The sequence below is a fragment of the Musca autumnalis genome, unplaced genomic scaffold, assembly GCF_047663935.1.
Source record: "Musca autumnalis isolate F117 unplaced genomic scaffold, ASM4766393v1 scaffold_4, whole genome shotgun sequence".
NCBI lineage: Eukaryota > Metazoa > Arthropoda > Insecta > Diptera > Muscidae > Musca > Musca autumnalis.
This window is the reverse complement of record NW_027411977.1, coordinates 106764369-106787409: the sequence shown is the minus strand read 5'-3', so window position 1 is coordinate 106787409 and position 23041 is coordinate 106764369. Positions and strand designations below refer to the sequence as shown.

General features: G+C 38.4%; 2 protein-coding genes across 5 annotated transcripts in view; one reads left to right on the top strand and one right to left on the bottom strand.

The window, feature by feature from the left end:
* The window catches only part of Pxn (Peroxidasin), a 384372-nt gene extending 380530 nt beyond the window's left edge, over positions 1 to 3842 (top strand). For all 4 annotated transcript variants that reach the window (XM_073983523.1, XM_073983524.1, XM_073983526.1 and 1 more), the window contains exon 10: positions 771 to 3842. In XM_073983523.1, coding sequence (XP_073839624.1) covers positions 771 to 3432 — 2662 coding nt within the window. In that variant the 3' untranslated portion in view covers positions 3433 to 3842. The remainder of the gene's footprint in view (positions 1 to 770) is intronic.
* LOC141402404 (acyl-coenzyme A thioesterase 13) lies at positions 3821 to 23016 on the bottom strand. The gene is made up of 2 exons (XM_073983535.1): positions 22813 to 23016; positions 3821 to 4235 (listed from the first exon to the last, which is right to left on the bottom strand). The coding sequence occupies exons 1-2, from the start codon at positions 22900 to 22902 to the stop codon at positions 3894 to 3896; spliced, it is 432 nt and encodes a 143-aa protein (XP_073839636.1). The 5' UTR covers positions 22903 to 23016; the 3' UTR covers positions 3821 to 3893.
* Between the last annotated feature and the right edge of the window lie 25 nt (positions 23017 to 23041).

The window sequence follows — 23041 nt, the reverse complement described above, 5'->3', positions numbered from 1 at the left end:
AAACCACCACTCCTTCCATACGAAACGTCGCTTTATAACCGAAAAGATAAACACTCCTCCATTACCCTCCAGTCCGATATGGACGTATCCTCTATATTATTAAAAGTGTGGCTATCACCTCCTCTCCTACCCTATTCTGTAAGGTGGCCATATTTCCTCTATTGAATACTCGCAGGTTAATAATTATTGCTTTCACTGCTTCTACTGTGGAAGTGATGAGCATTTGTATCACAGCGCATTATCAAACTGCAAATGTGCACGATGTCTCGTCCACTTCTTAGCCCACCAATGATTTGGTGGATCTGCAGGTTTATTTGCACCACGCGAAGACAATGCTGCCTCTGTTCTTTACTGTAATGCCGATGCCATCAGCCATCCCTTACAGTCCTCCTGGAAGGAGTTGACAAACATCTAGCTGTCTGTCTGTAGGCCTCTGTTCTACTAACCAGCTTCAAAATCTCTGCCAGCAACTGTGGCAGCAACTTTTCGTAGAATTTCGGCAGTAGATATCGAAACCACCATGTAACCATACTGACTGAGCCTCATTTCAACCCCGTCACCATTCTCCTTTATAATTTGGCTTTAAAAAGCGAACAAACCATGAAAAGATTGGTTAAGTTTTGGTGTTGAAAAAAAACTGCCTATATTGAGTGTTCTGATTGGGCTGAGGGTATATCGTTGCAGACTTGTTAACCTATTTTTGTATTCTGTTTTTCATATTTTGTCGAATGTCACTTTAATTGTCCTTTCTTTTCATTCTTCTCTTTCAGGAGCAATGACGATTTGGCGCCGGGTGATCGTTATGTTCGCATTGCCTTCGAGGAAGCAGCCAAAGAAATCGATTTGGCTATCAATAACACAATTGATACATTGTTTACGAATCGTAACCGCACAAAACCTAATGGAGAAGCTGCTCCACCCAATTATGCTGATTTGTTAAGAGTCTTCCGATTCCCTACGGGCGAAGCTAGACAGTTGGCAAGAGCTGCTGAAATTTATGAACGTACTTTGGTTAATATACGCAAGCACGTCTTGGCCGGTGATAATCTAACTATCGACAGTGACAAGTATAAATTTAAGGACCTGTTGTCGCGGGAACATTTACATTTGGTCGCTGAATTGTCCGGTTGCATGGAACATCGTGAAACACCCAATTGCACGGATATGTGCTTCCATTCGAAATATCGCAGCATAGATGGTACATGCAATAATCTTATTCATCCCACCTGGGGAGCTTCGCTTACCGCCTTCCGTCGCCTGGAGAAACCAATTTATGAAAATGGTTTTAGTTTGCCCATCGGCTGGACCAAAGAGAAATTATATGCTGGCTTTCAGAAACCAAGTTCGCGTTTGGTATCCACTTCATTGATATCAACCAAGGAAATAACACCCGATGACCGCATCACCCACATGGTTATGCAATGGGGCCAGTTTTTGGATCACGACATGGATCATGCCATACCATCGGTCAGTTCTGAAAGTTGGGATGGTGTTGATTGCAAAAAGACATGTGAATTTGCTCCACCTTGCTATCCCATCGAAGTACCACCAAACGATCCGCGCATTAGTAACAGACGTTGCATAGATCTGGTAAGATCTAGCTCAATTTGTGGTTCAGGCATGACATCCGTGTTCTTTGACAGTGTCCAGCATCGTGAACAAATCAACCAGTTGACCTCATTCATAGATGCCTCACAGGTTTATGGCTACACGGAAGACTTTGCCAATGAGTTGAGAAATCTGACAACTGATGATGGTCTGCTACGCGTTGGTGTACACTTCCCCAATCAGAGAGAAATGTTGCCATTTGCTGCACCTCAAGACGGAATGGACTGCCGCCGCAATTTAGATGAAAATCAAATGAATTGCTTTGTATCGGGCGACATAAGAGTGAATGAACAAGTGGGTCTATTGGCCATGCATACCATATGGCTGAGAGAACATAACCGCATAGCCACAGCCTTGAAAGACATCAATCCTCAATGGGAGGGAAATACCCTATATCACGAAGCAAGAAAGATTGTCGGTGCTCAAATGCAACATATTACCTATAAACATTGGCTACCTTTGATCATTGGAGAAAGCGGTATGCAAATGTTAGGAGAATACAAAGGTTACAACCCGGCACTGAATCCCTCAATTGCCAATGAATTTGCCACTGCAGCATTTAGGTTTGGCCACACCCTTATCAATCCCATATTACATCGTTTGAACTCGTCATTTGAGCCCATACCCCAGGGACATTTGCAATTGCACAAAGCCTTTTTTGCCCCCTGGCGCTTGGTTTATGAAGGCGGTGTAGATCCATTGATGCGCGGTATGTTTGCAACACCGGCCAAATTGAAGCTTCCTGGCCAAAATCTCAATTCGGAGCTAACTGAAAAACTTTTCCAAACTGCCCATGCTGTAGCCCTGGACTTGGCGGCAATTAACATACAAAGAGGTAGAGATCATGGTATTCCCGGCTACAATGCCTATCGCAAATTTTGCAATCTAAGTGAAGCCAAAACATTCGACGATCTGGCCAAGGAAATTACAAACAAGGAGGTGCGCGATAAGCTTAAAGAACTCTATGGTCATCCCGATAACATTGATGTGTGGGTAGGTGGCATACTTGAGGATCAAGTGGAAGGTGGCAAAGTTGGTCCTTTATTCCAATGTATTTTGGTGGAGCAGTTTAGACGTCTAAGAGATGGTGACCGTTTCTATTATGAAAATCCAACAGTGTTCTTGCCTCAACAATTGGAACAAATCAAACAGGCCAATTTGGCCAGAGTGCTTTGCGATACCGGCGACAAAATCGAGGAAATAAGCGAAAATGTTTTCATTTTGGCCAAACATCAGGGAGGGTATAAAAAATGTGAAGATATTCCTGGCATCAACTTATATTTTTGGCAAGATTGTGCGGCCTGTAGCAGCTTGCCAGCACTCATCGACTCGTACGTGCCACAAACTTATCCCAAAACGAATCGTATGAAACGGTCACTAAGCAAAAAACAAATCAACGAAGAAGAAGACGATGAGGATACAGAATATTCACATCTTAATAATTTGGAAGAGCTAATGGACATTAATGAAGAACGTGTCAGCGGCCTGGAAGAGGTTATAAGTGCCTTCCAAAAGGAATTGAAAAAGATGCACAAGAAAATGCACAAACTGGAAGAGTCCTGTGATGCGAGTTCCAGTACCTCCAAGGATAAACCAAGCAAACGAAATCACTGTGTCGATGAAAATGGCACCACACGCCTGAACAATGAAGTCTGGTCACCGGACTACTGCACCAAATGTGAATGTCGTCGTGCCCAAATCACCTGCACAAAAGAAAAATGTGGCGAAGTACACTGTGAACCGGGTATCGAACCCATAACGCCGCCCATGGCCTGTTGTCCCCATTGTCCACATATTTTCAACAAAACAACCAATAAAAATTAGGCAAAGTCGCACAATCAGCATTCGATAGACACACTTTTAAAATTTTACATTTATTGAGAACAAAAATTAATTGTATTTTCATTTCCAAAATAATTGTTGTTTGTTCGTGTAATATGTAAGATAACAACTTTTTTATCAAACACCGATCAAATGATAAATAAACCGAAAACTTAATGCACAATAAATGAGTTCAAAATAATAAAAAAAAAAATAAAAAAAAAAATATTCGAAAATTAAATTAAATTAAACAACACAAACCACCCAAAAACAAAGATAATGCCAATTAAACCAACACAAAGAATGACAACAAACAAAATGGCCAAACTTAAGATAATCTTAACTTAGTAAACTTACCCAAATTTAATGAATAATAAAGTCAACACATAAGTAATTCTACAAATCACAGCAAATACATATGCATTTTTATTTTCCTACTTAGAGATTACATTTGGGCGGGCTACTTATTGAAAATCAACAAATTTCGTGTGCGAACCTTTGGCTATAATCGAATTGTCCTTTTTATGCCTTAGCTCACATTCAAGGAAAGCCAATTTCTTGCCAGCTCTCAAAAGGTTCGCATCTATTAGGACTTCATCTCCGGCCTTGGCTGCTTTTAGATAATTTACATTTATATTGACCGAAACTCCCGGATGACATGGTTTGGACATCAGTGCATATGTGGTGACCATATCAACAAGGGTGGCAGTGAAACCACCATGCAAACCACCCAATCGATTCAGATGTTCTGTGCTCACAACAAATTCGGCTGTACATTTACCTTCTCCGCCACTGGTGATTTTAACCTACAAGATTACGATAGATAAAATTTTATTGAGAAATTAATGTCAAGGCAATACACTTAAAGTGAATTAATTGTATGATGAAACAAGTAAGAACTTTTATGCCCACTACCAAGAATTGTATTGAAGTAAGCTGGAACAATTAGTTTAGTTACGTGTGCATCCTTTAAAATACGTTAAATCGAGAGGTACCATCATATGGGGAATGTAGCAAAATATGGACCTACGTATCGGCACCTGAAATACCCAAAGACAGAAATAAAAAAAAAACAAGTAAGAAAGTATCAGTCAACTGTGCTGGCGGAGTTATACCCTCAGCCGGCATGGTTTTGGAGCTTGGGCCATTATCTCAGGAAGTATTGACTTACTCCGGAAAAAATGTACTGTTTGTTGTAAATGAGGCCGCTAGAACAACCGACTGAAAAACGAATCAAAACGATGCGAGAGCAGCTGTTTAACTTCACTTTATACGAATTTTGTGTGGGAGGCACCCGAAGGAGTGGACCAATATAGTCCATATTCGAACCCGATCTATATCTGGAAAGAATAATACCATGTGCAAAGTTTGGACCATATCCATTGCTCCCTTCGAGGGTTTTTCTTCAGACCACTTTACAGAAAAAGTTTGAACTTTTGTAGCGAAGGAGTGGACCAATACGGCCCATCTTCGAACTTAAAAAAATATTACGACACTAAAAATTTGTTTCGAATCGGTTGATCCGTTCGAGAGTTATCGTGCGCACCAGCCATCCAAACGGACAGACAGACGAACGGACGGACATGGCTAATTCGACTCCAAATTGTCTGAAACGAATTTCGTCCAAACAAACTTGGGGTCTAAAACCGTTATTTAAATTTTTCGGTGGGATATTGATGTCAAACCCTTCAGAATTGCGAAAATCAGGAGGTACCGTTCTATGGGGGCTATTTCGAAACGTGAAGCTATACCGACGAATTTCAGTCGGAAAGGTTTTTATCTCCAACGTAGATTAAATACCAAATTTCAGCCATTTCTGTGGGTTGTTGTGCCCGCAATCTTCAAAATGCCGCAAATAGGGAGTTACCGTTCAATGGGGGCTACATGAAGGCGTGAACCTGTACCAAATTTCTGGGGGAAAGTTTTAAACCACCAACGAAGACGAAATACATCCCATCCATTTCCTGGAGTACTTTAAATCTCTATTAGTCGAAATGTTATAAGTTTATATCGTTTTTTTTATAATTACTACCCCTACTTTTATAGATAGTAATTATTTTTGTTTGAGTAGTTTAAATATTCCTTACTTATTACTTTATTTTATATTAATTTTGTTATATAAACATTATAATGTAGTATACAGCTTAAGGTCGAAAGACTAGGCAAATATGAATTGAAATAAAAAAAAAAAAAAAAAAAAAAAAAAAATACCAAATTTCAGCCATTTCGGTGGAATATTGAGGACACAACCTTCAAAATGCCGTTAATTTGAAGGTACCGTTCTATGGGGACTATATGAAGGCGGTGACATATACCCAGAAATTTAGGGTGAGGTACCGTTCTATGGGGGATATATGAAGCGTGATATACCGACAAATTTAGAGGTGAAAGTTGAATACTCCCAACGAGGACTGAATACCAAATTTCAGCCATTTCGATGGATTATTGTGACCATAACCATAAAAATACCCAAAATCGGGAGGTACCGTTCTATGGGGGCTATATAAAGGCGTGGACCTGTACCGCCAAATTTCTTGGTGAAAGTTTTTACCCACAACGACGACTAAATGCCAAATTTCAACCATTTGGGATAAATATTGAGGCCACAATATTCAAAATACCGAAAATCGGAAGGTACCGTTCTATGGGGGCTGTATGAAGGCGTGGACCTATACCGACAGATTTCGTAGGGAAATTTGTATACCCCCAACGAAGACTAAATACCAAATTTCAGCCATTTCAGTGAAATGTTAAGGTCACAACTTTCAAAATACCGGAAATCGGGAAGTACCGTTCTATGGGGGCTATATCAAAACGAGGACCGATATATTTGTAATACCAAACATCCTAGGAGTAATAGAAACTTCTATACCAAATTACAAAGCTCTACCTTAAAAATTGCGAGCTGTATCTTGATTTCAACAGAAGGACGGACGTCAGACGGACATGGTTATATCGACTTAGAATTTTACCCTGATCAAGAAAATACAGTTGCGAAAACAATAATAGCACCACCATGACCAATTTGTTTGTCAGTACAAAAACAATCAAGATTGTTGTTGTTTATACTAATGTTGTTACGTGCAAATCCCCCTTTTAAAAAAGTAAAACTTATATTCACATTATTATAAATATTTGTTTTTGGAAGCTTTAACCAAAAACTATGAAAAAAGAGGCGAAAGAAATAATAGCACCACTTATATTTTTATATAAAATGTTTAGTTTTTGACATTTTCTTGCATTTAAGCATTTGTTTGACTATCTGGAACATTTTGACATTCCACCTTCAAAAAAATACGATGTTTTAAATTAAAATAGTTCTTAAAAGGGAAGCCAAAAACAAAAAACCTGTGTTGATAGGAAAGTTTTACAGATAAGTTGGCACATTTGTTTCAAAATCTAATAAAAAGATTCATCACGCTAATAACTGGGAATTAATTGATTCCAGACACGACATCAGGTCAAAATTTTCATCCTAAATGCAAAAAGAAACTATTTCAAAGGTTCTAATAGCCTAGAAAAGGACCATATTGTATCGGAAACAGTACAAAAAGTTCGCAAACAAGGAAATTCTACATTTCCTGGACCAACTGTGGGGAAATATTTTATGTAGTAGTGAGCTTAAATATTTATGTTTGAAGGAAAATGTGTTCTTTTCTCTGTTAAGGTAGGGTCACATTAGGCAAATATTTGCTCCAGCGACCGGCAATGTGCGCTTACTGAGAGCAAGTGAGCATAAATTCCAATGCATTATTTAAGCTCACTTGCTCTCAGTAAGCGCACATAGCCCGTCGCTGAAGCTAATATTTGCCTAATGTGACCCTACCTTTAGATGTTCTCAAAAATTCGTAATAGAACCAAAAATATATAGGAAACCCCTTTAACAGAAAATTATTTAACCATAATATTATGAGTTTGACTTTGAAGTTAGAAACTAAGCCCTATACATGGTATTAAAACTGTAAAGAACTAGCTTGTTTACGTTGAAATCCTTGAAAATATGACTCTATTTCATGTAGAAGATAAGTTGTCACTAGTTTGGTCCTTTCAACAGGATATAAACAGCAAAAATTTGGTTTATAATATGGAAAAAGGCCAAAGAAATTGTGCTATAGAAGTTCTGTGGCCATTTTACAGGGTCGTGCGTTGTCCCTAGACTATGGCAAATCAAAAAATTGTAAACTAACGTCAATAAGGCAACTACAGCATTAAAACCAAAGATCAGAAAAACAATTTGGAACGTTATGTTGAGGCTGTTGAAGAAGAATCCTGCAACCAATACCAGAATCTGCCTAGTTCCATACAAGCCTATCCACAGCCGTTACTACCGCTCTCAACTGAACAATAAATAAGTAGACACTTGTTTCTCTTAATGTACAGCTATTCTTGAGTGATAAAGTGTAGGCATTTGTCCAATTTCTATCATTTCACAAGAATTTTCAATGATGGCGCTATTATTTCGTCCTCTTTTTGGAGTTTTTGTAAAAAATTGTTTATTTTTTTAAAAGTGTCGAAAATAATTATGGTTTTTGCTACTTGTAAATTCGTTTAGTTCTAAAAACACATATAACGGTCAGCAAAATTGTGTGTGTTTGTAAATTCCGCGAATACTGAGTAATATTTTACAAATAATATGCTATCTACTCACTGACGTCCCTCCGTGACTATTTTTTAGTGACAATTGTGCTCATTAAAATAATTAAGAGTTTTTATATTTTTTTACTCTTAAAAGCAGAAGTAAAGCCGCGATAACTTTTGTCCGCAAAAACCAAAAATTTTCTCGCGAGTAAAATTGTACTGGGGAATTTTTTCTTAACCTATGTACCAAAAATCGTTGAAGTAGCGCGAAAAGAAAATTTAAAATTTTTGGAAAGAATGGGCAAAAATTCCCATACATATATATTTTAAAGGGCCTCCGACGATTATTTTGAAGTGTTATGCTTGGTTTACATTTACGAAATCCACTCGATTTCAACTGTCAAATCCATAGGTTAAACGTCAAATGAAATCCAGATGAGATTTCGTTTGACGTTTGAGCTATGGAATTGACAGTTGAAATCGAGTGGATTTCGTAAATGTAAACGTAGCATTACCCTTCTGGTGGAGGGTACATAAAAGAACTTTACCAAACGTTGATCAGGGTAAAATTCTAAGTCGATATAAAGCATGGTACAAATATACAGGTAGCCGCATCGGCAATTGTTGGTAACATAAGATGTCAAAATTTGACATCAATTCAATGCAATTGACACATTATGTTACCATCAGCTGGCTTGATAATGCTACCTGTCTTATTGTACCATGATATAAAGGCCCCCACTCATTAGTCAGTCTGACTGCCAACATTTATGGTAGTATGTGTACATTTTTGAAATTTTGAGAATGTATGTGTGACTTTTTCAAGACTGATGAAAATCAAAATAGTTTTGATTTCAAAATGAACCCCCATCAGTCTGGGCGAATTGTGTTTATTTTCAAATTGTCAATAAACAATTTTGAAAAAAAAACAGAAAATAATGTTGGTGTAGGAACACAAAAACGTAGAATTCATTCATTTTTGGTGGAGAAATTCAAGATTTTTAGACTTGACTGCTACACACTTGTCAGTCACACATACACAAAGGGTTCATCGGACTGACGGCACAGACTGATAAATGAGTGGGGGCCTTAACCATGTCCGTCCGTCTGTTGAAATCAAGATACAGCTCAAAATTTTTAAGATAGAGCTTTGTAATTTGGCATAGACGTAGTTTCTATTACTCCTAGGATGATTGGTATTGCAAATGGTCTATATCGGTCCACGTTTTGATATTGCCCCCATAGAACGGTACAACCCGATTTTCGGTATGTTGAAGGTTTTAGCTTAATTATCACACCGAAATGGATGAAATTTGGTACTTAGTTTTCATTGGGGGTATAAAGCTTCCCTCAGAATTTTATCGGTATAGATCCACGCCTTCATATAGCCCCCATAGAACGGTACCTCCGGATCTGAAGGTTGTGCCCACAATAATGCACTGAAATGGCTGAAATTTGGTATTTAGCCTTTATTTAGGGTATAAAACTTTCCATATGAAATTTGTCGGTATAGGTCCACGCCTTCACATAGCCCCCATAGAAAGAACAATACCTCCCGATTTTCAGTAGCTGTGTTCCTTTACTTACCTGAGGTTACCATTTTTACTATTTGTAACCATTTTTAACCCCAAAAAGTGGTAAGACTGGCAGCAATTTTTAAGACAGGAGAGAGAGCACATATGCCTTTCTCTTCTACCACAGGCTACCAGACAAATTTCTGCAGGTAAAAAATGGTAGAACTGATTTTTCGACATTGTTTCGACGATTATTTCACAATGAAGAAAAAAATGAACGAAGAACAGAAGAAAAGGCGAACACTGACAAAACAAAATTAAAAACTGTGAAATAAAAGAAGAAAATTGAATTTGTATGCTTATTTTTGACATTGCTACCAGATCTGCCATTTTTTCGTTCCTTTACTTTTCTGGTAAAACTGGTAATGAGAGAGCAATTGTGACAGTTTTCTCTTTTACCACTTTTACCGTCAAAAAAGTAAAAGAACAAAGCTAGTATTTTGAAGGTTGTTAGCAACCAAAATTTCGTGACTTTCCGGAAAATTGGACACATTGCCGACTATTGCAATATCTGACTGGTTTGGCCACCTTCGACAACCTAATTTACATCATTGTAAAGGATATTTTTCTTCCGTTGACGGCTTTACCCTTGGAATACCCCAACTAGCCAAGGTATTCGCAAAAGTATAAAACTTTGAATTTTTCTCCACATCAGTTTTTTCCCGTTCCGACCACTGGTATTATCCGACAATCACCAAAATTCAAAATTCTAACGCTACAGGAAAAAAATGGAAAAATGGGATGCATTACCGGCTGTTAGAATATATCCGCTGTTTGACTACCTATGCCAACATACTTTGCATCAAAGTAAAGGAGATCTTTTCTTCTTCTATTGACGAACTCCTTTTGGAATACTCCTACTAGAATTTTTACCACATAAGTTGTTTGCTCATTCCGACACCTGAATATTATCCGACCATCATCAAAAAAGGATTAAAAGAATTCTTCCTACCGCTATTACTGTCAGTTTGGTTATGTCTTGTGGCCCTACAGCTTGTTTTCAGTTACTTATCTCCTTACACTGACTTCAAAAAATTGTCCAAAGTTCTAATATATATAAAAACTTTCGGCATTTTGTGCAGAACCTTTTTTTTTTGAATCTCTTTATAATTAAAACTCATCAAAATGTCACAGGGATACGACGTTGTAAAAGGTCATATCACTAATGCACAGCCGCTGGCCGAAACGCTGATGTAATATGGTTTTGGGTCAATATATTTATTCCTTTAAACTCCTATGAGGAGCATAGGGCCACAACAAAGTTATTAAATCTATTTCTATCTAATGCTATTCTTTTGATTTCATTCCATGTAATACCGCTTCTTTCGACATCTTTTTCAATTTGTCGCTCCAGGTGTGTGCTGGGCGTCCTCTTCTTCGGCTTCCCTGTGGATTCCATTCAATGGCTTGTCTCGTTATATCACGGGGATCCTTCCGCAGTGTATGTCCTATCCACTTCTTTTTCCGTTCCATGATATTCATATAGATTGGTGTTTGATTCGTCATCTCCCATAGCCTGTTATTTGATATTGTGTTGGGCCAGTAAATTCTTAACAAGCGTCTTAGGCAGCGATTGCTGAAGCTTTGTAGTCGCTGTATGAGATGAGGGGCCGCGTTCCATGTTTCGCATCCATATAGAAGGACTGAGGTTACGTTTGAGTTAAAGATGCGTACCTTGGTTCGAATTGAAATAGATGAAGATGTCCAAATGTTCTTTAGTTGACCAAAAGCTTGCTGCGGCTTCTTTATACGGCTCTCGATATCGTCTGCGCTCCCACCGTTGTTTGTGATAGTGCTACCTAGGTATGTAAAGGATTGCACATCTTGCAGAGTTTTCCCATTTATATGAAATACGCGATTATTCGATGTATTTACTCGCATTGCTTTTGTTTTTTCGATGTTAATAAATAATCCGGCACTTGCGGCAACTTTAGCTATGGAGTTGAGTTTACGCTCCATATCATCGTACGCGTGAGCGAGTAGACAGATGTCGTCAGCATAGTCAAGGTCTTGCAGAAATCCATGCAGGCCCCACCTAATTCCCCTTTGGTTTTGGAGTGCTTCTTTCATGACAACATCTAGGACTATGTTGAATAGCGTTGGGGATAATATGCAGCCTTGTCTTACTCCTACTTTGATAAAGACCTCATCACTAAGAACTCCCTCGTGCAGTATACGGCAGCTTGCTTGGTTGTATAGGTTGTATTATTTTCTCGGGGAACCCTTTGCACCGCATTGCAGTCCATATTGCGTCGTGCCGTAATTTATCAAAAGCTTTCTGAATGTCGATAAATATAAGATATAGTGGAGAACGATATTCGACACTTTGTTCGACTATTACGCGAAGGCTGTTGATGTGATCCACACATGATTTGTGGGGACGGAATCCAGCTTGCTCTGCTCGACACAGCTCAGGGTATGCTTTGTTGATCCAATGGTTTATAATGTAGCTTATAACCTTGTTGATGGTGCACAATATAGTTATACCTCGCCAATTTGTGCATCTAGACAAATCTCCCTTTTTTGGGAGCTTTATTATAACGCCTTCTTTTATTTCCCCGTCTAGAGTGCCGTTTTCCCAGAAGCTTGCGATGATGGGGTATAGGAGATTTGCGCTGACTATAGGGTCAGCTTTCATCAGCTCTGCAGCTATATTATCTACTCCAGCTGCTTTGTTGTTTTTTAATGCATTTATAGCGTGAACTACCTCGTTTATGGAGGGGATGTCGGTTTCCATGTTTTGGTTTTCACTGTGTGATTCGCAGTTACATTGGAGTTCGGTATCATTGGCCGTATCGTTTGATAACAGTTCACTGTAGAAGCTTTTCCAGACAGCGATTTGTTTGTTTTTTGCCGTGATCAGGGTACCGTCATCATCCCTGATAGGTTTGACAGCTGTGAAAGGTCGGTTTGATAACAGCTTTGTGGCTTTGTATAGGTCACGGCTGCGATTTGTTTCATTTGCTCGCTGGGCTTTCGTTGCAATAGAATCGATGCGTTTCCGTTTATCTGTGCGGGCACTTTTCTTTACCTCGCGGTTTAATCTGTTGTATTCATTTGTTTTCTCAATCTTTGCATTCCTCGTTTTTGCAACATTTATCGCTTCTTTAGCAAGTTTTCTGTCTTCTATTCTAGTCCAAGTTTCATCTGAAATCCAGGGCTTCCTTTTACTGTTGGTATATCCAATGTTGTTATTTGCTGATGTTAGATATAGATCTCTGACAGTACTCCATGAGGTTCGGTGTTCAGCGGGGATGTTGTTGAGGGCGTCTCTTAGTGGGTTTGCAAATGCGGTTGCAACTTCCCTGATTTTTAGACGTTCAATATCGAATTTCCGTGAATGCTTGTCGTCGTTCTTTATTGAAGCTATTTTTAAACGGACGGTTGCAATAAGAAGATGATGATCACTTCCTACATCCGCTCCCCTTTTGGTTCGTACGTCGAGTAAAGAGCCTCTCCATTTCCTGCTTATCAAAATATGATCGATTTGGTTTTCCGTGTGGTAGTCCGGTGATATCCAAGTTACTTTATGAATTCTTTTATGCGGAAAGAGCGTACCTCCAATCAGAAGATTGTGCGTAGAACCTGTTTCTGCAAGAAGTTTACCATTCTCAGTTAAACGCCCGACTCCATGGGTACCCATTACATTTTGGAGATTGGTGTTGTCTCCGCCAACTTGGGCATTAAAATCTCCCATAAGCATAACTATATCGCCTCGCCGTATATTTGTCAGTACTGAATTTAAGCTGTTATAAAATTCTTCTTTTGCCGCAAGTTCGGCTGCTTCTGTGGGCGCATAGCATTGTATTATAGTCATGTTTCTGACGTCGTCCTGAACCGAGCTTCAATAATGCGATCTGTATGAGGCTTCCAATAATAAGAGGCCAACACCACTGGCCCTAGCTTGGCCTTTCGGTCTTCCGGAGAATAAAAGTGTGAAGTTGTTGTTTGTTGGGAATTCACCTTGCTCTGGCCAACGTGTTTCTGCTAGGCCCAAAATTTCTGTTTTGAATAATGAACATTCTTTACACACCTGATTTAGCCTTGATGTTTCCAAGAGCGTCCTGATATTCCATGTTCCAATTCGTATCCTTGATTTCATGCCAAAAGTCGTCATCTGATTGATCAATTGATTTCTGTTTCTTGTTGTGGTTTCATTAATCATAGTGGTTTAAGATGAGCAGCAGATTAGGCTGCCGCATCCGATTCTGTTGCCAGGGCTGCTGACTAAAGCATACAAGCATGCTGTGTATGCAGTGACTTACTACCGTAAGCCATGATGCACGCCGTTGACCAATATTGGTTCCTTCGCCGTCTGCAACTCGACGTACGGCTGCCGACGCACGTAGCACTTACTGTTGTGCTTTTATTGTTGTTAAATAAAAGACAATATTTAATAATACTAAAGGTTTAAATGATTTATTGGATGATGAGCGTTCACAGCTACTAACTTATAAAATATGATGAAATTACAAGACTACTGAGAGTGATTACTGAGAATGAAGTGGCGGTTGATTAAGAGTGTTGCCATATTGACAGTGTTGTAAGACGTGATGCCACTCCACTAGTGTTGCAATATGCGATGCCATATTGTTATTGTGGGATGTGTCCCTAACATCTCCCTCCTTAAGATGAAATGGGTGATCTTGAAATAGTTTCAACAGGTTGTCTGCGACATGTGATCCTTTTGGGAGACCAATGTGGTGAACCTGTTGGCGTTGCAAAGTGTTCTTGTTGTTGTGTTGGTAGATCAATTTCGAATTCTTCAAGTAGGAAGTCCAATGGCAATTTTGAAGGTTCTTCGCTGCTTGGAGAAACTGCGTCTCTGTGTCTTAGTTGATCGGTATGAGCGCGTACGAGAATTTTTCTATCTCCAACGTCAATTAGAGCGTTGTAAATGACTTTACCTTTGCGTTCGATGATTTCGCCTGTAGTCCAATAACTTTTGTTTCCTTTGAAGTTTCTTGCATAAACTAAGTCTCCGTTATTGAACTCTCGGTTTTTGGTACCGTGTTTGGTGTTGTACTGCTGTTCCATTTTGTGATTGATGTTGCGCTCAGTTGGTTGTGGTTTTATTAAGGCGTCGAAAACTGTCCTCATTTTTCTTCCGATGAAAGATTCTGCTGGAGTCTTACCTTCTGGTGAATTTGGATTTGGTGTAGATCTGTAGACTTCCAGGAATGTCTGAAGAGCTTCCGTAGGCGTTTCCTCCCCTTCGAGTTTTTTTAATGCGCGTTTAAGTGTATCAACGAAACGTTCTGCTTGTCCGTTTGAACTTGGATGGAAACGTACAGTTCTGGTGTGTTTGATGGCTTTTTTGCTGCACCACTTTTCGAACTGTTCTGAACAGAATTGTGATCCGTTGTCTGAGACTAATTGTTCTGGATTTCCGAAGAGAGCACAATATTCGTTCAGCATTTTTAATGTTGCATGTGTGGTCGTAGTTGACGTCTCGTAAATAACTGGGTATTTCGAGTATGAATCGATGATAAGGAGATAATATTTACCTTTTACTGGACCTGCATAGTCTATATGGATCCTTTCAAGAGGGTGTGTGGTTAATGGCCATGGACAAAGATTTGTTTTTACTGGACTCTTTGCCGCATGTTGACATTTTTGACATTTTCGAGCATAGTCCTCGATTTGTTTGTCGATGTTAGGCCAATAAACATAGCTTCGGGCAATGGATTTGCTGCGTTCTGCCGATATGTGTCCTCTGTGAAGTTGTTGTAGAATCTTCTTTTGATGCGCTTGAGGGATTACTACTCGATTGTTGAATAGAATACATCCATCGATGATTGAAAGATTTTCTTTACGATTGTAAAATTGAATTATTGATGTGTTAACGTTTTTGTTGCTTTCTGGCCAGCCAGTTTGTATGTATTTGGTTACCATTTGTAGATCGGTGTCTTTTGCTGTTGCATCCACGATCATTTTGAATGAGACTGGTAGGACTGATATAGCTTCGTTTACCTCGTTACGTATGTCCTCTTCGAATGATATTGAAGCCACTATAAAGTCGTCTGGTGGTTTTTCGTGATTGTTGACTAATCTTGATAAAACGTCTGCGTGACCAAAGTCCTTTGTGTTTGTGTATTTGATTTCGAAGTCGTAAGCGAGTAAAATGAGAGCCCATCGTTGTAAGCGATTCGCTGTGTATACAGGAATACCTTTCTTTGATCCGAATATTGCCAGTAATGGTTTGTGATCGGTGTGCAAAGTGAATTTGCGTCCGAATAACATTTTGTGAAACCGCTGAACTGCAAATATAAGGGCTAAGCCTTCTTTTTCAATTTGGCTATAGTTCTTTTCAGCTGGTGTGAGGGATCTTGATACATGATGTATTGCTTTCATACTGTTGTCTGGAAACATATGATATATAACTGCTCCTATTTCGTGTGATGATGCATCTGCTGCTACGTGTATGGGCAGGTTTGGGTTATAATGTGTTAGAAGTAAATCTGATGTCAAAATGTTTTTGAAATCGTCTAAGGATTTTTGACACTGTGACGTCCACTCGAACTTGGTGTCCTTCTTTAGTAGATCGTCAAGAGGTTTTCGTAAAGATCTCATGTTGTTGACAAATTTCCCGTAATGATTAATAGAGCCTAGTAATGATCTTACCTCTGAAACGTTTTCTGGAATTTTCAGATTTTGAATGGCTGCAATTTTGTTTGGATCTGGTCTGATTCCATCTTTATTTATAATTTGTCCTAGATATTTGATTTGTTTTTGAAAAAATTGGCATTTTTCAAATTTTAGTTTGAAACCATGATCTTGAATCCTTTGAAGAAGTTTATTTAGGTTAGATTTATGTTCTGAAATAGAGGCACTTGCTAGCATAATGTCGTCTATATATGCGTTTGCTCCGTCTATGCCTGCGCATAGTTCATCGATAATCCATTGAAATGCTCCAGGAGCTGATTTTATACCAGGGGTTAAACGGTTGAATTTATACAATCCTTTGTGTGTATTGATGGTGAGTAATTCTTTACTTTCATCGTCGACCTCGACTTGTAGGTATGCGTCTGACAAATCTAAGTGACTAAAAATTACACGGTTATGACAATCTGAAAGGATTTCTTCCGGTGTGGGTAATGGATATTGATTCGGTTCTACCATTGAGTTGAGACCTGTTGAATAGTCTGCACATATTCGTATTTTCCCATTACGTTTGCTGACCACTATTGGTGCTGCATATCTTGATGAATTTACCGGTGTTATGATGCCTAAATTTTCCAATCTTTGAAGTTCTGCTTCAATTTCGGTTCTTGCGGCGAAAGGGACTGGTCGTTTAGGAACGAATACTTCTTTCGCGTTTGGCAGTAATTGTATGTTGACTTTTGTTTTGCACAGACCTGGGGTGCTGTTGTCAAATACGGATTGATATTTGCTTTTTAATTGTGCAATGTCGTTATCGAATTTTATTTGATGGCACCATGAAGTTATTGGTTTCTGCCATAAATTGAATGCTTGAATCCAGTCGATTCCCATGATGTTGAGTTTATCTATATCTGATATATAGCATTTCAGTGTTTTTGTTGTGTCGTCGATTGTGACGTCACATTCAAATTCTGCTAGAAGCTTGATTGAGTTTGCATTTGCGTCGCTAGCGCTGTCTTCTGTTATGTACGCTTCTGGCTTACCTATGGCTTTCCATATGTTGACTGAAATTATTGATATGTCCGATGCAGTATCAATTTGAAGTTTGACTGGATTGTCGTTGATCTTGACTGTTGTGTATTTTCTGAGATCACGGAAATTAATGTTGTTCGTTTTGTGAACTGCCTTTGTGTTGAAAGCTTTCTTCGCTTTGTTGAAGTTTTTGAATTTGTTTTGATTGTTGTCTGACGATGACTTGAAATTCTTACCAGATTTGGCGATGTTGCAGAAGTTGTCTTTGTGACCCACTTGGTGACATGTTGCGCACTTGTGTTTCTGAAAAGGGCAAAATTTTACGTAGTGGAGGTCTCCGCAATACCAGCAAGGTGATTTGGGTATTTTGTGTTTCTTGGAACTTTCTGCGTGTTTGTTGAGTGAACATACTGTTTTTGGTTGATGTTCAATGAGACTGTTGTCTGCTTTGAGGTCGAGAATACGTTGTGTTTCGTCCACTAGGTCATCTAGTGTAGTGTTTTCATCATCCAGTACCTTTAGTAAGCGTATTCTTATGTCGTTATCTTTTGCTGACTTGAGTCCGAGCACGAAAATAAGACACTTGAATTGATCGATTTTCAGATCTTGCATTTTGAAAAGTTCGCATTGTAGGTTTACTCTGCTTGCGTATTCTCTGAAGTCTTCATTGTCACTTTTTGCTAACTGTAGGCATTTGTACCTTTGTGAAACCTGTGTTTCTGTCTTACCGAAGAGTTTCTTAAGTTTCTCGACTGTTTGCTTAAGCGTCATGTCCTCTGGTTTTGTTGGTAAAACGTAGTTGGCAAATCTCTCGTGTACTTGGTTTGACATTTTTCTCCATAAGAGAGCCACTTTATCATGGTCTTCGAGTGAGCTTGCTTCTTTTTCGAAAACATGCACGAACCTGTTGTACCACGCTTGAAATATGAGACCGCTCTCTGGCTCGTACTCGAATGCTGTCATTGATTGTGCCAGTGATTCCATTAGTGCTGCTTTGGACGAATTCGATGTTTGTGGAGATTGTGATGAACTTGATGCTCCTTGCGTTTGAAGAAGTTCAGCCATTTGTTGAAGTAATTGCGTTTGTTGCAACATTGCTTGTTGTTGCTCTGCTAACAATTTCACAATTGTTTCTTGAGACATTTTGGCAAACTGTTGTGTGTGCAATTATTGATTAATTTTCCACTATCCTCGTCGCCACTTTTGTTGTGCTTTTATTGTTGTTAAATAAAAGACAATATTTAATAATACTAAAGGTTTAAATGATTTATTGGATGATGAGCGTTCACAGCTACTAACTTATAAAATATGATGAAATTACAAGACTACTGAGAGTGATTACTGAGAATGAAGTGGCGGTTGATTAAGAGTGTTGCCATATTGACAGTGTTGTAAGACGTGATGCCACTCCACTAGTGTTGCAATATGCGATGCCATATTGTTATTGTGGGATGTGTCCCTAACACTTACATTAACCTTTATACCACAGATTATGATGTGATAAGCCTAATGAAGTGGTTTGTTACGAAGTATCCTCTCCGGGCTGTTTGGTCCGCGGGAGGTATTTGATTTCCCTCCTACCACCCATGACTGGGAAGCGTTCGCCATCCGCCACCTGCGACGCGTTCTCTAGGGGTTACAGCCTCCCCCGATTCAATCCGGTGTCGAAAAAGTTTACTTACATACATGCATATGTTCCCACAAACATCCCTGAAGGGACATCATATCACAATGACTCGTATTAGCTCAATAATATGGGACCTCTTTTTATACCCTCAGCCTTTATGGTAAGGAGGATATAAACTGCCGCTCACTTGAATAGAACCACCCTGCAAAATTGTTTTCAACCTCCATTTTTTCCGAATTATACAAGATATGAAGTTTTCAAGTTTTATAGTATTTTGCTTCATGTGTTTGGAGTAAAGTTAGTCATTCATTTGCATTCAAATCCAATTTTTTATAAGAATTATACAAGGAAAACAAAATAAAGTCAAAAATTTAAGTAAAAAATGTGGCTCATTTGAATAGAACCCGCCTTTAATATCGATGCATATTCACTCTATATTGAAAAGGAAGTACTTTCGGTAATATTCAGTAAAGGTATATCCCTCCTGATTAAGGATACACCCGTATATCCTGCTTTGGCAAGGATTCTTTTAATATTTAGGTGAATGCCTACCAAAGCTCGCTTTTTTCTTTCAACAAGTTTATTTTTGGAGCGTACTGTCTCCTTTAGTCATATGTTTTACGCATAAGTCATTCCCATACGTTTTAGAGAATATTTACCACTGTAGAATATGACAGCCACTCCAGGATATCCGCATTTCTTTTCAAAAATTTAAGATTTGATGACTCGAAGTGTACAAAAGTTTATAAAATCGTGACATTTTAACAGCATTTGGATGCGATCCAACGATTGAGCGGCTCTTCGAAATGGTTTTCACATTTTTAACGAAACTACTTCTTGTGGTCCTGTTTATAGCGATATAATGCTTTTCGTGGACAAGTCCATTCTTCTTAAAACAGGAATCTAATAGCTTTTAAAAATCCAATTTTAGCATGAAAAGTGTCCGATGGACACGATAACTATCAAAAGGAGTGATTGACATTGGACCAACTTTTTCGCATCGTAATATTTATTTTACACTAAAATTATTTTCGAATATGGACAATATCGGTCCACTCCTTCTGGTACCTGCCACACTAATTTTCTTTTTTTTTCGTAAATGTGCAGTTTAGGGACATACCTAGGATCGCCACGATTTGGCCCAATCTTTGCACATCGTAATCGTTCTTTCAAACTTTCGTCAAATACGAATATGAACCACTTCTTCCGGTGCCTCTCCCACAAAAGTTGAAAAATTTGTGCTTAAAAATAGGTTCACTCCTATTCGCAGATAAATTTTATTTCGGATAGTTCTCGCAGTAGTTACACACAACATTTATAGCTCTGTTCCTATACGTGCAAGAATCTTCAAGTTTTACCACTTTTTACTCGAAAAGCGTTCCTTTACTTCAGGTCCCATACAATTCATATTGTAGCCGTTTACAACTTTTGCTGCTTTTGCCAGTTTTACCATTTTCAAAAGTAAAGGAACAGACCAAATGTTTTGGAAAAACAGCACGTACATATGTACTGAATTTGCTTATTTTCATTATGTCACAGGCTGATGGTGTATCTCTGTCGGAGATACATATTTTTGCCACCCTTGAAAGAAGTTTTCCGGCGGTAAAAAATCGAAACAAACCAAAGCACTTGTGCGAAAATTTTTAAAATTTTGTGGAATGTACCCTTTTAAAATTTGTCTGGAATGTACCCGAAGGAGTGCACCGATAAAGTCCTTATTCGAACTTTACCTATGTCTGAAAGAAGTATGCGAGAAAATTGCTAAATCGGTTGATCCATTCGAAAGTTATCATGCGTACCATTTTAGCGAAATATGTTAAACTTTTTGGGAAACTTACCAGAAGGATTTGACCGTTATGGCTCAACTTCCATCGTGATCTAAGTTTTGATCAAGTTAAAAATACAAAATTAACCAACAACCTTTACCATAATACAGTTGAACCTCGATTATCCGTGAATCGATAATCCGGGAACATCCATTATTCGGGATAGAAAAGAAATTTTGGTATCTTTTCCATTTCCTCTATTTTTCGTTATAAACTTCATTATCCGGTAATAAAAGCACACTTTCCAATTAATTTGATTAAGCAAACAAAAGATAAACAAAGAAAACTGGAAATGTGTATAAATGGTATCACAAAAACCATGGGACAAAGTCAATTCATGGGACATGGAAAAAAATCAATCTGATGATATTATGTATCCTTCTAAAATTTGTTGGATTACCTTAACAAATATAATAAAAATTGCAGAGTACAATACTAAATTTACAATACTATACTATGACATGTTTACTTAAACATATGTTGAAATACTGCATAAAAACATTGCTTCCATTATCCGTGAAAATCGATTATCCGTAATGCCTCCGGTCCCGACAAACACGGATAATCGAGGTCCAACTGTACAAAATAATATTAAGGATATATTTAAATTTTTCATTCCGTTTGTAACACATCGAAATATTCGTCGGAGACCCTATAAAGTACATATGTATATTCTTGATTAGCACAAAAGTATAAGTCCACATAACATTGTCCGTTTGTCCGTCCGTCTGTTGAAATCAAGATACAGCTCTCAATTTTTAATATAGAACTTTGTAATTTGGTATAGAAGTTTCTATTACTCCTAGGATGATTGGTATTGTAAATGGGCTGTATCGATCCACGTTTTTATATAGCCCCTAACCCGATTTCGGTATTTTGAAAGTTTTAGCCTCATTATGACTCCGAAATGGCTGAAATTTGGTTTTAGTCTTCGTTGGGGATATAAATCTTTCGATTTTCGGTATTTTTAGATTGTGTCCACAATATCCCACGGAAATTGGGTATTTATTCTTCGCTGGGGGTACAAAACTTTGCCCCTGATATTTGTCAGTATAGGTTCACGCCTACATATAGCCCCCATAGGACGGTACCTCTCGATTTTCGGTATTTTGAAGGTTGTGACCTCAATATTCCAATGAAATGGCTAAAATGTTGACAACAAGTGAAGAGCCTTAAGATGAGTTTAAGCATTAATTTCAATTTCTTTATTCAGTAATATGGAAGCCTTAAGGCCAATAATATATTACACAGTACTAATGTAGCATTAAGTTCGGATCGAGACCAAATGTTTTCCACAGGTAGGTTTCGTTACTCTGATCACAAATATATATAACATTTATTGCGGAAGTCCATACTTCCCGAGATATGGGCCTCCGAAGTTCCGAAAATTCCCTTGTAAAATGTCGGCTACTTAAAGAAAATTTTTCAATTTGAAAGATATTTTGTTCCCGTGCCCTAGATTTGCACCTGTCCATAGCAGAAAGTCTTAAAACTCCGGCCAAAGGCGGCTATATAGAAAAAAATTATAATTTTATCCCAGCTTAATGCTTAAACTCAACTTGCTCCAGTGAAGACTACCGCCTGAACACGCCTTGGTCTAAACGTACCATAACCCGGCAAAAAGCTTTAATCTGAACAACGTTTTAAATTTTCCCTACTAGATTTGCCAGTGTGACATATAGAAACAAGCTGTAAGAGTAGACTAAGTCCCAATTTACATTAGGCGAGTTTACTTGCGGCAATTGTCAGTTTGAGAGAGAGGTGAGGCATATGGTAACCCTTTGCCTCTCAACCCCCTCTCTCACCTACAAACTGACAATTGCCGCAAGTAAACTCGCCCAATGTAAATTGAGACTTAAGCTGGGTACACATTGTCAGTTTTGAATGTCGATATTTCGCAATTATCGATAACTGTCAAACCGTCCAGCAACCACAAAACATTTTGTGGTTGCATGCTGAATGACAAAAATTAACAGCCACACTAGCAAGCAACAACAAAGCTGTCATTCAAAACTGACAATGTGTACCCAGCTTTAGACTTCCCAACCCTGCAACTCAAAGTAAATTTCAATGTCAATGAGAGATGCGTGTGAAATGAATGCAGACAATAACAACAAAAAGTTGAATGAAAACAAGAACGTACCTTTTCTAAATGTTTCTCAAATCCAGAAGAACTCTTAATGATATCAGTAATGTGTTTAATGAATTCAACTCCCTTCTTACGAGTTCCCATGACTTTTTTCTTAACGTTTTATTTTAAAATGTAGATTTGTTAATTTGCACTATTGTTACGAAACAAACGAGCCATTCGCTAGTGCCGTCTATGTTGATAAAGGGAGAAGATAAACTAAAATAACAAAACAAACTTGAAC

Coding starts and splice junctions, on each gene's coding strand:
- LOC141402404 (XM_073983535.1), bottom strand. CDS start 22,902: ATGGGAACTCGTAAGAAGGGAGTTGAATTCATTAAACACATTACTGAT. Junction 4,236..22,812: donor TTGAGAAACATTTAGAAAAG/GTACGTTCTTGT, acceptor GTAATCTTGTAG/GTTAAAATCACCAGTGGCGG.